The sequence below is a fragment of the Somniosus microcephalus genome, chromosome 2, assembly GCF_052327205.1.
Source record: "Somniosus microcephalus isolate GS21.2 chromosome 2, FLI_Smic_1.0, whole genome shotgun sequence".
NCBI lineage: Eukaryota > Metazoa > Chordata > Chondrichthyes > Squaliformes > Somniosidae > Somniosus > Somniosus microcephalus.
Genome location: NC_140988.1, coordinates 220,215,730 through 220,232,013, shown reverse-complemented (window position 1 = coordinate 220,232,013; position 16,284 = coordinate 220,215,730). Strand labels below are relative to the sequence as shown.

Here is a 16,284-nt window from a genome sequence, read left to right as displayed (position 1 = left end):
AGTTATTGCCCTTGGCTGGAGAGTCTAGAGCTAGGGGGCGTAGTCTCAGGATAAGGGGCCAGCCTTTTTAGACTGAGATGAGGAAGAATTTCTTCACTCAGGATTGTGAATCTTTGGAATTCTCTACCTCAAAGGGCTGTGGCTGCTGAGTCATTGAGTATATTGAAGGCTGGGATAGATTGATTTTTGGACTCTAGGGGAATCAAAGGATATGGGGAATCAGGCGGGAAAGTGGAGTTGAGGTCGACGATCAGCCATGATCTTATTGAATGACAAGCAGGCTCGAAGGGCTGTATGGTTGCTCCTGCTCCTAATTCTTATGTTCTTATAGTGTGTGTGTGTGTGTGTGTGTGTGTGTGTGTTGGGGTGAGAGGGAGGGGGGGTGAAGAGAGTTTTCATGTGATTATTGTTGTACCGGAGAAGATAAATAGAACAGCAGCAGTGGCAGAGCGGACCTGGGAAGAGCAGCGGCGGTATAAAGAGAGCCTGAGGTGCAGGTAGGCCCCGCAGCAGCAGCGGTGGCAGAGCGGATCTAGGAGGCGGCACCAACTTGTCACTCTTTGAAAATTCTGCCGGTGCTATCAGAAGTCAAAAGTGACGTTGGCACAAGGGGAGGGAGCTGATTGGTGAGTATCTGGTAAGTGTTTTTACTTGGCTCTCAAAGTTTTTAAGTTTATTCCAGCTAGGTTAATAAATTAGAGGTTAATTAGCGGTATGGTAGGGCAGCTCACACCCGTGGAATGCACATCTTGTGCCATGTGGGAAGTCCTGGACCCCTCCCGTGGTCTGGACGACCACATGTGCGGGAAGTGTCACCAGCTACAGCAGCTCAAGCACCGGGTTACAGAGCTTGAGCGGCGGTTGCAGTCACTGCTGCGCATCCGCGAGGCTGAGAGCTACGTGGATAGCACGTTTCGGGAGGTGGTCACCCCGCTGCTTAAGAGTGTGCAGGCAGAGAGGGAATGGGTGACCGTCAGACAGAAGAGGACCAGTCAGCTAGTGCAGGAGTCCCCTGAGCCCATCTTGCTCACCAACCAGTATTCGGTGCTGAGTACTGGTGAGGGCGATGGTTCCTCTGGGGAGTGCAGCCAGAGCCAAGTTCACAGCACCATGGAAGGCTCAGCTGCACAGGCCGGGGGGGTGGGAGGGGAAAGAGGAGAGGGAGAGCAATAATGATAGGAGATTCAATAGTTAGGGGAGCAGACATGTGTTTCTGTGGCTGCAGATGTGACTCCAGGATGATATGTTGCCTCCCTGGTTCCAGGGTCAAGGATGTCTGAACGGCTGCAGGGCATTCTGAGGGGGGAGGGTGAACAGCCAGAGGTCGTGGTCCATATCAGTACCAATGACATAGGTAGGAAGAGGGATGAGGTCCTGCAGGCAGAATTTAGGGAGCTAGGAAAAGAGGTTAAAAAGCAGGACCTCAAAGGTAGTAATCTCCAGATTACTACCAGTGCCATGTGCTAGTGAGTTCAGAAATAGGAAGATAGAGCAGATGAATGCGTGGCTGGAGATGGTGTAGGAGGGAGGGCTTTAGATTCCTGAGGAATTGGAACCGTTTCTGGGGGAGCGGAGACCTCTACAAGCCAGGCGGGTTGCACTTCAACGGAAACGGGACCAATATCCTTGCGGGAGGGTTTGCTAGTGCTGTTGGGGAGGGATTAAACTAGCTTGGTGGGGGGATGGGAACCAAAGTAGAGTCAATAGGGAGGGAAGAAAAACGAATTGGAAAACAAAAATGTAGAAAGTAAATTGGAAGGACAGAGGAATCAAGGGCTAGATAGTAGTCAACAAGGAGGTTTGTCTGTACTAAATGGTATATACTTCAATGCAAGGAGTATAGCGAACAAGGCAGATGAGCTGAGGGCACAGGTAGATACTTGGGACTATGATATTATAGCTATTAGAGATGTGGCTGAAAGAGGGGCAAGTATGGCAGCTCAACATTCCTGGTTTACAGGATTTTCAGACGGGATAGAGAGGGAGGTAAAAAGGGAGGGGGGTCGCGGTATTGATTAAATAAACTATTACGGCTGTGAGGAGGGATGATATGTTGAAGGGATCATCAAACGAGGCCATATGGGTCGAATTGAAAAACAAAAAAAGGGGTGATCACACTGCTGGGAGTGTACTACAGACCCCCAAACAGTGAGAGGGAGATAGAAGAACAAATATGTAGACAAATTTCTGAAGTGCAAAAGCTATAGGGCAGTAATAGTAGGGGATTTCAACTAACCCAATATTAACTGGGATAAAATTAGTGTGAAGGGTATAGAAGGTGCAGAATTCCTAAAATGCATTCAGGAGAACTTTTTTAGCCAGTATGTTTCAAGCCCAACAAGAGAGGGGCGGTTCTGGACTTAGTTTTAAAGAATGAAGCTGGGCAGGTAGAAGGTGCATCAGTGGGGGAGCATTTTGGTGCTAGTGACCATAATTCTGTTAGATTTAAAGGTAGTTATGGAAAAGGACAATAGACCAGGAATAAAAATTATAAATTGGGGAAAAGCAAATACTTCTACTACAGGATTCCAACGTAAAGAATGCCCAACTCTTGAAAATGTGCTTTTTTGGGGGAAGAAACAGCGTTTTCTCTTTTCCCTTTGTTTTGGTCTTTTTGTGTCATGCACCATTCCTAGCCTAGAGCAAAACCCACTACTAGACCTCCTCTGAAACCAGGCACTAAATTGAAATGCTTGGCCTGCACTCAGTGCATCCCCAAAAGTGGTGCAACACAGTGGAATGCCAAACGACTATGCTAACTCATAACTCTCAGGTAATTGATTCCTATACATTACCTCTTTAGCATCCATCACTGTTCCAACACCCACAGTTAATGCCATGGTAGGTACTTTTGATAGATCGTAATCAAAAAATCTGGCATTGGCCAGAATAGTCTCTTTGGCTAACGTTTTCACCCTTGTTCTTGACACCAGACTTGATCCAGGTTCATTGAAAGCAATGTGTCCATCAGGTCCAATACCTAGTAGGAAAATGTAAATAACTTATATACAAGTAATAAAGTGAGTTATAAAAACAATGCAATATTATGTACTCAGGTGAGGATTAAAGTATACACTGATAGTGAAAGAAATCAAGGTATCAAATACAGGTTGAGCGTCTAAAATCCCGAGTTCTGGAATCTGGGACGATTGGTGACAGGGTCTTCTGGAATCCGGACACCCTGTCAAACCGCGGCCACGGCACCATGCCGCCCTGGTGGCCTAGTGTGGGCCATTGGATGCTCTGCAGAGCTCGCAGCATCCCTCCCCTTTAACAGAAGGGGCAGGGCGGAGTCAGCGCTACAGGAGCGGCCCAGGCATTTCCGGACTTGGAATGTGTTTCTGATGTCCGAAGTCCAGAAATGCCTGAGCCCAGGTTACAATATTTCCAGACATCAGAAACACGTTCCGAAGTCCGGAAAAACCGGCTTGGCCTCGGTCCCGAGGTTGCCGGATTCAGGACGTTCAACCTGTACAACATAAAAAATGTTATGCTTGGTTAGAAATGCTTCTAAACATGTTCTGACAAGTTCAAATACTTGTGATTAGTAAATCAATTTTAAAATGGCACAAAATGTATCATCTTTGAACACATTCATGTACTGCACTACAATGATCACATTCAATATTTCTCTCATTCCAATAATGCAGAAATATATTACAAGTTTTACAATAAAGCAGTTTTACAATAAAGCAGTGTACGATAAGTGCTTTTCAGCATTAGGTATGATTCTTAAATGTTCTAGTAAAATCATATTTTTAAACAATATTGACCCAAAATTATAGGATATTTAGCTAGGACAGATAGCTTGTCAGCACTGATTTGGTGTCATCACACAATACCAAATAACTCAAATCTAAAAACTTTATTAACTCATTATCAAGTTAGTGTTAGCTGTGGCTCAGTGGGTAGCACTCTTGCCTCGGAGTCAGAAGGTTGTGGGTTCAATTCCCACTCTAGAGACCTGAACCCATGATCCAGGCTGAAACTCCAGTACAGTACTGAGTGAGTGTGGCACTGTTGAAGTTGCTGTCTTTCGGATGAGACGTTAAACCGAGGCTCTGTCTGCCCTCTTAGGTAGACATAAAAGATCCCATGGCACTATTTTGAAGAATAGGGAGTTCCCCCTTGTGTCCTGGACAATATTTATCCCTTTACTCACATCACTACAGTAGAGTATCTGATCATCACACTGCTGTTTGTGGGACCTTAATGTGCACAAATTGGCTGCCACGTTTTCTACATTACAACATTAACAACACTCCAAAAGTACTTCATTGGCTGTAAAGTGCTTTGGGATGTCCTGAAGTTGTGAAAGACACTATATAAGCACAAGTCTTTCTTTAAGAGGCAACAGGGAGAGTATAAGTAACTGTCATCCTTTCCATTGTTTTTAAAAATTCATTTTCAGGATATGGCAAGGCTGACATTTATTGCCCATCCCTAGCTACCCTCGTGAAGTTGGTAGTGAGCTGCCTTATTGAATTGCTGCAGTCCATGTGGTGAAGGTGCTCCTACAATTTTGTAGGATAGAGTGTCAGGATTATGAGCCAGTGACAATGAAGGAACGGTCATATATGTCCAAGTTAGAATGGTGTGCGACTTAGAGGGGGACTTGGAAATGATGGTGTTTCCAGGCACCTGCTGCCCATGCCCTTCTAGGTAATGGAGGTCGCAGGCTTAGGAGGTGCTGCTGAAGAAGCTTTTGCAAGTTGCTGCAGTGCATCCCATAGATAGTGCACACTTCAGCCAAGGTATGCTAGTGGGGGAGGGTAGATATTCAGGCTAGTGGATGAAGTGACAATCAAGTGGACAGCTTTGTCCTGGATGGTGTCAAGCTTCTGTGTTGTTGCAGCTGCACCCATCCAAGGAAGTGGAGAGAACTATCACACTCCTGATATGTGCCTTGTAGGTGGAGAGAGGCCTTGGGGAGTGGATAGGTGAGCCACAGAATACCCAGCCTCTGACCTGCTCTAGTAGCCACGACATTTATGTGGCTGGTCCAGTTGAGTTCCTGGTCAATGGTGACCCCCCCCTCCCAGGATGTTGATGGTAGGAGATTTGTTGATGGTAATGCCATTGAACCTCAAGGGAGGTGGTTAGACTCTGCCTTGTTGAAGATTGTCATTATCTGGCACTTGTGTGGCATGAATGTTACTTGCCACTTATTACCCCAAGGCTGAATGTTGTCCAAGTATTTCTGCCCGAGGGCATGGACTGCTTAATTATCTGATAATTCCTTATGATGGAGGGAAAGTCATTTTGTTCTACATAATCCCCTCTACAGTCCTATGCAGTCACATTGTTAAATGAATTATATCAATGTAAATCTAAATAAATCTGTCAAAAATATGCAAGTTTTTTAATATACACATTTCAGAGCTTTGTTAATGGTGGGCTAAAAGTTCATCACACTGGCAATGGTTCCAACAAGTTTGTCGTCTCCACATTTGAACATAGTAGGTCTAAGGACAACACAGGCACCAAACAGTACAACTACAGACCCAAATCAAAACATGCACTTTTCTTGAAAACCTGTTATAGTACAGGTGGTAAGCAAAGGCTAAAGCCACTCCATTCACAGCTGACCCATTTCCTGAGCTACAGTAATTAGCTCAGGTGCAAAAGCAACACAAAAAAACTACCAGTCAACTATATCCATTTCCTCTAATGCAGTAATTTTTAAATAACAATGCTATTAGAACAACCTTGAAAGCAATTTTGCAAAAGGAAACAATCTAAATTATGCAGTTTAGTTTCAGAATACAAATATTGATGCTCCTCTCCTCCATTATCTCTCAGCACCATGCTTTACTCTACTTAATACAATGCAATTTTTACGGTGTTCTCTATATACAACTTCTTGTATGCACACAAACTGTACCTCCAACAAAGAGTTCAATTCCTCCAGCGTCAGCAATCTTCTGTTCAAAAGCATCACACTCTGCTTGCAGATCTGGTGCATTACCATCAAGAATATGAGCATTGCTCGGCCCTATGTCAATGTGCTTAAAAAAGGAATTCCACATATAGGAGTGGTAACTTTCTGGATGATCCCTTGGAAGCGCTAAAGATTTAAAAAAATTTAAAATAAACTGTTGTAAATAATTAGATTATAAAAGCAAAGCATCCACTTTTCCTGAAGGAAACCAGTGTACTGTACTACAAATTTCACAAATAGTTTTTACTCGGATGCTGCTAAAGTACACACACCATTGAAAAGAAAAAGCAAAGAAAGTTATTTCCCTTAGAGAAACTCATACTTCAAGCACTACTTTATAGGGCACATCCATTTTTGATTTTAAGGCTAAAAAGAAATGATTCCAAGGAGTGTGTTACAAAAGTACTTTCCTTGCCCTGCATCATGCTTGCATTTCCACTGCAGTCTGTGCTGTAACAAATGGATACACAGAAGTCGCCACATTTTAAAAAATGAAACTGAAAAGCAAACTATGAAATACACAATAACTACATACTCAGCTTACCTTTTCTTCAATATTTTCCACTTAGTTTAGTTAGTATTTACACAGCAAATATTTAACCAAAATTTTAATTTTTTAAAAACATTTTCTAACAGCAAACTGGGTTAGTAAAGAGTCAGATTGTGAAAATTTGGAGGAGGGAAAGGAGGCAAAGACTCATTGTAGCCAATCAATTTCAGTATCTCCAATGTTGAGGATTTCGAAGGGATGAAGTAGCAAGAATTACATATTTTACATTCAGGCTCAGTCTTCTCAAATGATCCCTGCCTTATTCTGGGCCATCTGTAGTATTCAAATTCTACGACAGCTAACAAAGAGTACTGATCTGCTTTTGTCTGCAAGAGCTTCAGCTGGTATGCCCAAACATGCCAGGATTGAAAATTCACATAGAAAATAACAAAGTATATCACACTATGTTATGAGGAGCATTACAAAATAGGTTAAAATTCACTCTAGATTTACTCTGTTCACATATTTTTTTATAATTGGCTTCAATTCACTAGAATGTTCATCACTCTGCCTTCCAGATAGCAGAAATGCAGGTGGGAGCGTGCGAAGTCATGAGATCTAGTTCACATAACTGGGGAGTGTCTCAGTATTACACTATCGTATGACTTTAGATATTGTGTAGTAAAGGTGAACTCATAAGGGATACAGGGTTCGTTGATGGGTGAGGCCAGTGATGTTGAAGCCAGAGAATATCTAATGAAGACCTTAAATTTGTAACAAGCGCCATATGGTATGTTTTTGAATTCTGGAATAGTCGTTTCCAGTGCAATTGTTTATTCCTATGTAAACTGTTATTGTAATTCCTAAACAAATACCTTTCAAAACTTCAAGTAGAAATTCATTCTGCTGCAGTCAGTTTCTAACTCAATCATTTATTCTGCTAAAATGCTGACAAATGTTACTTTCTCACATTCTTTTAACTCCAGAATTTCACAGCAAGTGACTCACTTACCAACATACTCATCCATGTTAAAAGTCTTCACATATTTAAAAGAGAGATTGCCGCTCTTATAATATTCAATCAGCTTTTTGTAACACCCAGAAGGTGTGCTCCCTAAATTAAGATAGAATTATAAAATAGAAATAAAATGTCAATTTATGTTTGAATACTAAGTTGGTATTGTTTTGCAATAGTTATACCACATGGCTTGTTACAGCAGCTTTACATATAACAGACAGGAATCAACATGGAATGCAGCAGTATTCAAATGTGACTGCAAATTAAAAGGGAATAGTACAAGTTGCACATATTACAGACAAATATTAATTCAGTTCAAATCACATGATTCACCTGGAAAGGGGTGGGCGACGAACAAGAATGTGTACACCAGCCTTTCATCTCTAACTCGAGGCAGAATATTGTGAAAAACCTGAATTTCCTTCAAGGGTACTGCTGCCATACAATATGCTCAAGCACAGGTGTCATGTAAGCAACTTATAATAGACTGGTTTATGCATTTTGCCCTTTGATCAACCATAGCCATCTGATCTATCTCTCGCAGTTGTGAATATAAATGGCAGCTTAGCAGCAAGGTGCAGGTAACATCAAAACAGAGGCAAACAGCATTCCAACTTTAAACTGGAATTCCGGAATCAGATCGATGTGGTACACAGCCACGCTATAGTGGATAGTTTCTGCATCCTATAGTTGATTCTGCCATTCCAGTTGAAGTCTGTTGCTCCAAGTTGCATGTCAGCAGGATCAGCTACGCAAGGGGCCACAAGCTGATTTCCGCACGAACCTAAACAGTCTCAACACAAAGCTTCAAATCCCAAATCAATTGCTTACCATGGATGCTAATTGTTCAAATAATGTAGCATTACCATTTGTTGTAAGCAATAGGTTTAATAATGAACTCTGTGCATTTGATTTAGTTCAAGATTTTGTCTAATGTAAGCAGTTGTCCATTACATCTGCGTTTGATAGAAGTGGGGCCAATTGTTTTATTGAATATTTGAGATATTTAAAAAGTGTGCATAATAACCAGCTCAAAGTTACTTGGCAGATTTTCAAGAGTGTCAGTAATTTTAGCTCCAACTTTGGGCAGTGCTGACACTAGCCACATACTCTGATGTTGGTTTAATGCTGTGCTAAACAGTAAAACACAAACTAAAATGACAATTTAGGCAATAGGGAGGCAATGGATCCAACAAATTTAATTCTGTACTTTTTAAGTTTTGAAACGGTGTACAACAGCGCTGTAATATTCAGACCAGATTGTAACAGAAAATAGTGGAAAAACTGAAGTCAGTCATCTGTGGAGAGAAGAGTTAACATTTAAGGTTCAAGCTTTTATAGCAATGAAGAGATTGTTACCAGCATTTCCTGCTTTTCTTTCAGATTTCCAGCATTTACAGTTGTTTTTGTATTTCTCATTTTAATGTCTGACTAACCTCAACGTTGCAAAACGCACAATGACAGAATTAATTACATGAACCAAGATGCAGCAGGAAGAGTAGGAAATCTGAACACAGCAGAGCAGAATTAGCACAGGTAAATCACGAGGCCAGATTTTGCTGTAGCAGGGCATCTATCGGCATCTACTATTAGTCAGACTTGCCCTTGCACCCTTCAGCTCAAAATATTTCAGCCATATTTTTGCTCAGAATTGCTGGAAGTTTTGGCATCTGGGACCTGAGTAAGCAAAGCAACCTACAGGGAATCTCCTTAACCAGCAAGATTTAAGGATTGGGAAATAATCACAGGAAGGAATGAGAAAAAGCATGAATTAAAAAGGGGGTGAATTCAATTATCAAATCAGATACAGAAAGAGAAATAAAGAGAAGGAAAAGGATTGGATTGAGAGAGACCGGAAGGAAAACAAAAACACATTTAAATTTGGCATTTTAAAAATCTCCCCGAAAAATTCAAAACCTTAATGAGACTCCAGACTTTTAATAGTTAATTTTCAATGCCAGAGGTTGGTTGGCAGTCATCAACACTTATCACATCGTTAAAAGGGTACTTACACTTATAATGACTTAAAGACTTAACTTTGTGACGCATTTAATGGGCAATTAATGAGCAAGTTCCTAAACCAAATGGGGAGGCCAAGAGCGAGATTCCGTTTGTGAAGTTAACAGCAGAGCGGCCAACTGAGAAAGCAAATTTTGGATATTCACATTTAATCGCGCATCTGCTCTTTGTCTGATGTTACTATACCATTTACCCATAAATAACACCCTTGCTGTTATTTTGATAGCAAATTCTGGCCCAATCTCTTAGCTGAACAGTGCGGAGTCAGGATCATTAAAAGTAATAACTAATAATTGTGCCCAATTCTGAGCACTACACTTTAGGAGGATGTCAAGGCTTTGGAGAGGGTGCAGAGGAGATTTACTAGAATGGTACCAGGGATTCGGGACTTCAGTTACATAGAGAGGCTAGAGAAACTGGGATTGTTCTCCTTAGTGCAGAGATGGTTAAGAAGAGATTTAGTAGAGGCGTTCAAAATTATGAAGGGTTTTGAAGAGTAAATAAGGAGAAACTGTTTCCACTGGCAGAAGGGTCAGTAACCAGAGGACACACATTTAAGGTAATTTTTTTTTTTTAAATGCAGCAAGTTATGATGATCTGGAATGCACTGCCTGAAAAGGTGGTGGAAGCAAATTAAATAGTAACTTTCAAAAGGAAATTGGATAAATACTTGGAAGGGGAAAGGCAGGGCAATGGGGCAAGAGTAGGGGAGCGGGACTAATTGGATAGCTCGTTCAAAGAGCCGGCACAGGCATGATGGGCCAAATAGCCTCCTTCTGTGCTACAAAGTCTATGAATTTGCATACCGTTTGCTCCATAATTGGAGGAATCTTCAGCAACTCCAACTGCTCTGCCTGTTGCAAGTCAGAGCAATCATTAACTTATGCCTATTCTGTTATCTAGGGAAAATTGTAAGGGTTTAACTACCATCACCTATACTTCTAAGCTGACTGATGTACAGTTTAATTTCTCCAAGCACAGAGAAACAGTTAACCATACAAAGATTTTATGCCAATGCAAGATTTTATAGATGATCAAAATAATTAACTAATCAATGTTCAGACAAAGTCAACCAGAGTACATCAACCACCAAATTCTATGTGATTTCTTCAACCTTAGCCAGTCTCACTTGTCATTTTGTTAAGAATACGCAACTGTTGTGGGTGAGGTTTGTTTGAACATAATCAACTACAAAGTTGGATTGTATGAAACCACATCTACTTCTTGGAACAATTTCTCAATCCTTCTACATTCTACACCACCTCAAAAATTTTAGCCACTCACAGGTACAGCCAGAGACATAAACCAACAGGATGCATTACGGAAGAAAAATGTGCTTAGCTCAGATCTTAATGCCTTAATTGCCTTCGGGTTCATGGATATGTGAATCATCGAAAGTGTGGAAGTGGGCGTACAGCAAGTTTCATAAACCAGTCACCGCATCGCCTCAGACTGCATTGAGGGTGATGGGCCACCAAGAACAGTCTGGGACAATCTCACAACATAGCAGGGAATTCCTTTTGCCAGTGTGACCTTAGTTACCCTACATGAACATTCTTATTGCATAATGGTGCTATCTTTAATAGTAATATAGATATCCATGTGTACAAAGCAAACTTTCCCTCAAAATCACTAACAGAATTTATAGCAATATGTATTTGTGTGTCCTAATTCAGTTTTATGAATGGCCATAGTACGACTTTCCTGGATATGTAAATTCCAATACAAATTATTTTCACATTATGTAACCAGATGGTTAACATTGGTTTCTATTTTATCTCAAGGCTACATGTCAAGTTCACTGAATATCAGGCCTAATATGAGAGTATGCACAACAACTGAGCTACTAGTTTGCCTTCATCCATTAACACATTTCCAAACATTATCCATTAAAATTCAAATTTTAAAACACGTTTTGTCAAAGCAAAATTTTTTAGAATAGTTTCAATTCCCTACAGGTCACACCTTATGAAAACAATTACAACTTGCATTTGTATAGCGCTTTTAACAAAGAAAAATGTCCCATGGCACATCAGAGGCATAACTGACACCGAATCAAAGGAGCTATTAGGAGGGTGACCATAAGCTTGTTCAGAGGTGAATTTTAAGGAGCACCTCGAGGGAGCGGAGGGGTTTATGGAGTGAATTCCAAAGCAGGGAGCCTAAGCGGCTGAACGCACAGGCATCAATGGTGGGGCAAGGGGGGTGCACAAGAGGTTAGAGTTAGAGGAACTGAAGTTTTAGCAGGAGAAGAATTATAGAGTTGGAGGAGATTACAGAGATAGGGAGGGTTGAGGCCATGAAGGGATTTAAACACAAGAATGAGAATTTGAAACCGGAGTCATTGAGGGACCAGGAACCAATGTAGGTCAATGAAGAAACGGGTGATGGGTGAGCAGGGCTTGATGTGGGACAAGATATGACCGATGTTTGACGAGATGACATTTACATGTCAAAATTCATTGGAATCCACAGGGCCAGAAGAGACTACTGCAGTCCCTCTGGTCAGTCACAGCGTCACCTCCCTTGGCTCGAAGGTTCACAGTATTTAAAGAGATGTATATTTCACATAGAATTAGTTATATTTATCCACCACAAAATATCTTGCTTTAAATTACAATTAATACATCGTAAAAAAAGTTATGCAATTTAAATCCTACTATTAAAATATTTAAATAACAGTTGAATAGGGCAATACTCACATCCACTTGCAATAGAAATACATACCTGTCGGCAACCCCAAAGTAAAATATCGACCTGGGCCGGGCTTGAATTGAACAATGGAATTGCAAATGTAGCTGGCTGCCCATTCACTGGCCTTGTCATAGTCGTCAAGAATAACCAACCTCATTGTGATGGGAAATGCTTATGGCTACAGGGAAAGATTAGGTCACTCTTAGGTCAATATGAAAGCTAACCATTCAACAATTAAGATTACATTTCAAGTGTTTATAATGATATACAATAATGACCTTGGGTACAAAAAACTAGCAACTTGGATACAAATAAAATCTGATTACTGCATTGGAATTAACCTGTAGCAGAAAATGGGATTTATATTTTACTACTCTGTCGCCTCAGCTGTGTGCATGTCATATTGCTGTAGAAGAATTTACACAATCAATTTTCTACATGATTGAGGTTTTGGTAACATTCTGGAGCTAATTTCTATCTGTTAATCACCTTTCCAATAACATACCGTATAAATGCAGAAATTTTAATGAGGAATGGCATTGTTTGATAGGACCACCGAGGGGAAAGTCAAGGGACTACAGTACACAATCGGGCAAAAATGAACACATTCGTACAAATAGGATAGTTTTTGAAACCAGCAATGAGCTAGGATATGGTGCGCCTTAATGTCAACTGCTTTATACAATCAATTATGAGACGACTGGGTGGCAGAGCTGTTTCAGCACAATATCCTGTCATCTGGGTTTGAAATCAGTCCAAAATGATGGCTGAAAAAATGAGAATTTCAACCCAAGGATCCTAACTGAAATGTATCTGACCAATTTCAACCCATGTGAAAATAGATGCAAACAATTCAAAAGAAAAAGATGGTAATTTCATAGTAACCATAAGGATGGCAGGTCTGGGAAATTGAAAAAAATGCAATGTAATAGGGGGTGGCTATTCTGAGATTGGGGTTAAGTCATAAAAATTGAAGCAGATTTAAAATTACTTTTAACTCATGTGATACTCAAACTGGATGCCAAAAATGAAATGGTTTCTCTTACTGCATGCCCCATTACTGGCAGCCCTCATTTTAATGAGCACAAATAAAATGACAATGTTCTTTCACCTCTTCAATTTGGCTTCAAATCCAGGTCAGAATGAACAAAGGTGCCTCTGCTAGCCAAGTTCCTATGTGAAATTAATCTGGGTAGTGTGAACCCAGTTCATCGTGGGTGTGGCAAAAAAGAACCTGCACTTAATTTGGTATTAAATTGGCAGTCTCGCTTTAGCCACAAGGATGACTTTTGTACAGCAATAGATATCTCACATTTGTACAAGAGGCGGTACTTTGCGGGGGCTGGACTAAGGCACAGTGACAGGTCATGGACTTTACTCTGTGCAATCTCTGATCTGGGAGTGCTTGATGCTGATACTGGGTGCCTGAAATAGGAAAGAATTTAATTGTCCCGCTCTAACATTGCTCACCAACATGAGCACAAAAGTTCACTAATTAAAAAAAAAATAAGCATGTACACTTACCAAACGGTAAACAGGTATTAATTGAGACCAGGGAATAATGGTACTGAGTGTGGAGCATTACTGGTGTGTCCACGACCATGCTAGGAGTTCTACACAATAACTGCGCTTAGAATCTGACTTTCAAGTTCTCACTTACAGTACAGCTGTCTTATTTACACTGACAAATCGTGGTGGATTCTCCACACACATCCCTCACTTCAATCTGCAGCAGATGTTATCAACATGCACTTGTAATTTGAATCGAGTCTGATTCTATTAGGCTGGAATTTAAAAATTGACGTTTAAAGAACAGCATGGGGAAGGAAGTTTCAATACAAGCACTCATAGGATATTAAATAATTTCAAGACCTCCTTAACTAATGGGACTTTACTAATATGGTTTATCTGCTCTAGACATCTCCGATCTCTGTTACACCATGGTACTCGTCATCTTTGGGTGCATCAGTAAGAGAGGCTCCATGGGAACCAGCCTAAATGCTGATCAGGCATTAAAAGTCAGGACTGGCTCACACACACAGCCAAGAGTCAATTTTGCCCTATCCCTATAGGGACTCCTTCATTAACATCTCCTGCAGTAATATACCCAAGATCACATACAGGGAGGAAGTGGGATTGCCTTTGACAAATTATTTAGAGAGTGCCCCAAAATACAAGATGAGATGCCATGGGAGTAAAATATTTATTGACTGAAGTGCACATTCTAGGCAGCTGCTCATGTCTTTTGAAGTCAGAGGTGACATTCCTAATTGGCTAGAAGCAATGCAATGAAGAAAAAACATCAATACAAAAACAGAAGTTCAGCAGAATGTTCTGCTAAATTTTTCATTTTAAAACATCTTACCGTGTACAGTCCAACACTAAATCCAGTAAGAAAAAAAAATGTAAATGTTACATTATTTCCTGGAATAAGATGAAGTTTACATACACCAGGAGGATCGATCTGTATTGGCACTAATTATGAAAGCTAATTTTAAGAGGTTTCTTGCACACACACAAAGCTCTATGGTATCTCGAACCCTTGCTTCACCCAAGGGTGGCTCATTGATCCAACTATAAATCATCACCTTTTGCCAAGTCCAAACCAAATGGGGCACAACATTAGGAAGATCAGAGCCCTGAAATTGCACCATATTGGGGGCAAGCAAATTGCACAATGAGGTGGAAGAGCAATTAGGGAGGGGATCCAGTTACACCAAGTAACTCCCTCTATCTATCCATCTGAAAATCCTGTGAAATTGGGGGCAGGTGCATAAACATCCCCTACCCACAAAGGGACAGGCATGACACCATGCAAATGAGAAAAATACATCAAATTATATACTTTCCTCTATTTGTGCCCTAGTAACAGTGGGCACAAAGGACACCTATCCATTCGATATCCAGCATTGTTAATGGTTTGGGAGAGGGAATAATAACTTTAAAAGACCAATTTCCTGAATGCAATTGATCAGAGCAATCAATTGCTTTCAGGAAACTAGCCTCTAGAGAAAGTGGTACCATTTTCCACTTTATTGTTCTCTTGATTCCCACAATGCTGGTCCACTCACACAGGAGTTAGGCATTGTTGCTAAATTCCTCCTCCCAGTGGAAGCAAGCACCCCATGGCACTATTAGAAGTGAGAGCAATATACAAATACCCCAGGGATTTTAGATGGGCAGAACTTCCGCTCTTTACCAAATTTCAGGTTCCATAGCCTAATAACCCCTGGGGATGATACAACACTCAAGAAGTACACAGAAACAGTCACCACCATCTGTAGGTCACAACACAAGCTTCAACCAATAATTGGGATCTTTGGCCAAATCCGAAATTGGACAGGTGGTGAGGTCATGGCTTCGGCCCTGACCTGTACTTTAGTATCAGCAAGAAATCATTGAACACCTTGATCTTAAAAATGAATGGCGCCACAGCGTAAAGGAAGTGACCCATCATGTCACGGAAGGAGTTTTACACAACTAGTTGCTTTTGAAGTGCAATCTTGTTGGCATTTTATACAAAACAAGATCCCACCAACAGCAACGGCTGCCAGCCTATTTGATGCACTTGCAGGGCCGGAGTCCAGGAAACATTCTTGGACCAGCGCAAGCTCCATCCAGCTGGACCATCGGAACAGGCTGCAAACGCCTCACCGGCGGGGCAGCACCCAATGGCCGGAGGCTCAGGTCCCGCTGCGCGGCCTCAGACCGATAAACGCACCACAGCCCCTCCCTTACTCACTCCAGCTCCAGCTCCAGCTCCGCCGCTCCAACAGGTCACGAGACACGGGTCACGGCGCCAGCCACGTGACCGCCAATCCCCAACCGCACAGTGCGGCTGACGTCACTTCCGGGCACAGCCCGGCGAGGAGTTTGAATGCAGAGGTTGCCTCGGTTCGTCTAATGTCATTGTCAACAACATTTGCATTCATTCATAGAATGGTTACAGCATAGAAGGAGGCCATTCGCCCCGTCGAGCCGATGCCAGCTTTCTGCAAGAGCATTTCAGCTCCTCCCCGCCCTTTCCCCACAGCCCTGCAATTGTTTCTGCAAATATTTATCCAATTCCCTTTTGAAGGCTACTATTGAATCTGTATCCATCACCCTATCAGGCAGTGCATT

At 41.5% G+C, this 16,284-nt stretch overlaps 1 protein-coding gene across 5 annotated transcripts in view; it reads right to left on the bottom strand.

The window, feature by feature from the left end:
- Window positions 1–16,006, bottom strand: part of LOC147123235 (glucosamine-6-phosphate deaminase 2) — a 45,854-nt gene extending 29,848 nt beyond the window's left edge. Inside the window, exons 1-5 of one of the 5 annotated variants that reach the window (XM_085969553.1) lie at window positions 15,905–16,006; window positions 12,196–12,340; window positions 7,444–7,545; window positions 5,885–6,067; window positions 2,796–2,980 (exon numbers count right to left, since the gene is read on the bottom strand). In XM_085969553.1, coding sequence (XP_085825679.1) covers window positions 2,796–2,980; window positions 5,885–6,067; window positions 7,444–7,545; window positions 12,196–12,319 — 594 coding nt within the window. In that variant the 5' untranslated portion in view covers window positions 12,320–12,340; window positions 15,905–16,006. Of the gene's footprint in view, window positions 1–2,795; window positions 2,981–5,884; window positions 6,068–7,443; window positions 7,546–12,195; window positions 14,505–15,568; window positions 15,779–15,816; window positions 15,882–15,904 lie in introns of those variants that run through there. The other 4 variants (XM_085969563.1, XM_085969581.1, XM_085969589.1 and 1 more) reach the window with 4 other exon arrangements.
- Window positions 16,007–16,284: the final 278 nt, after the last annotated feature.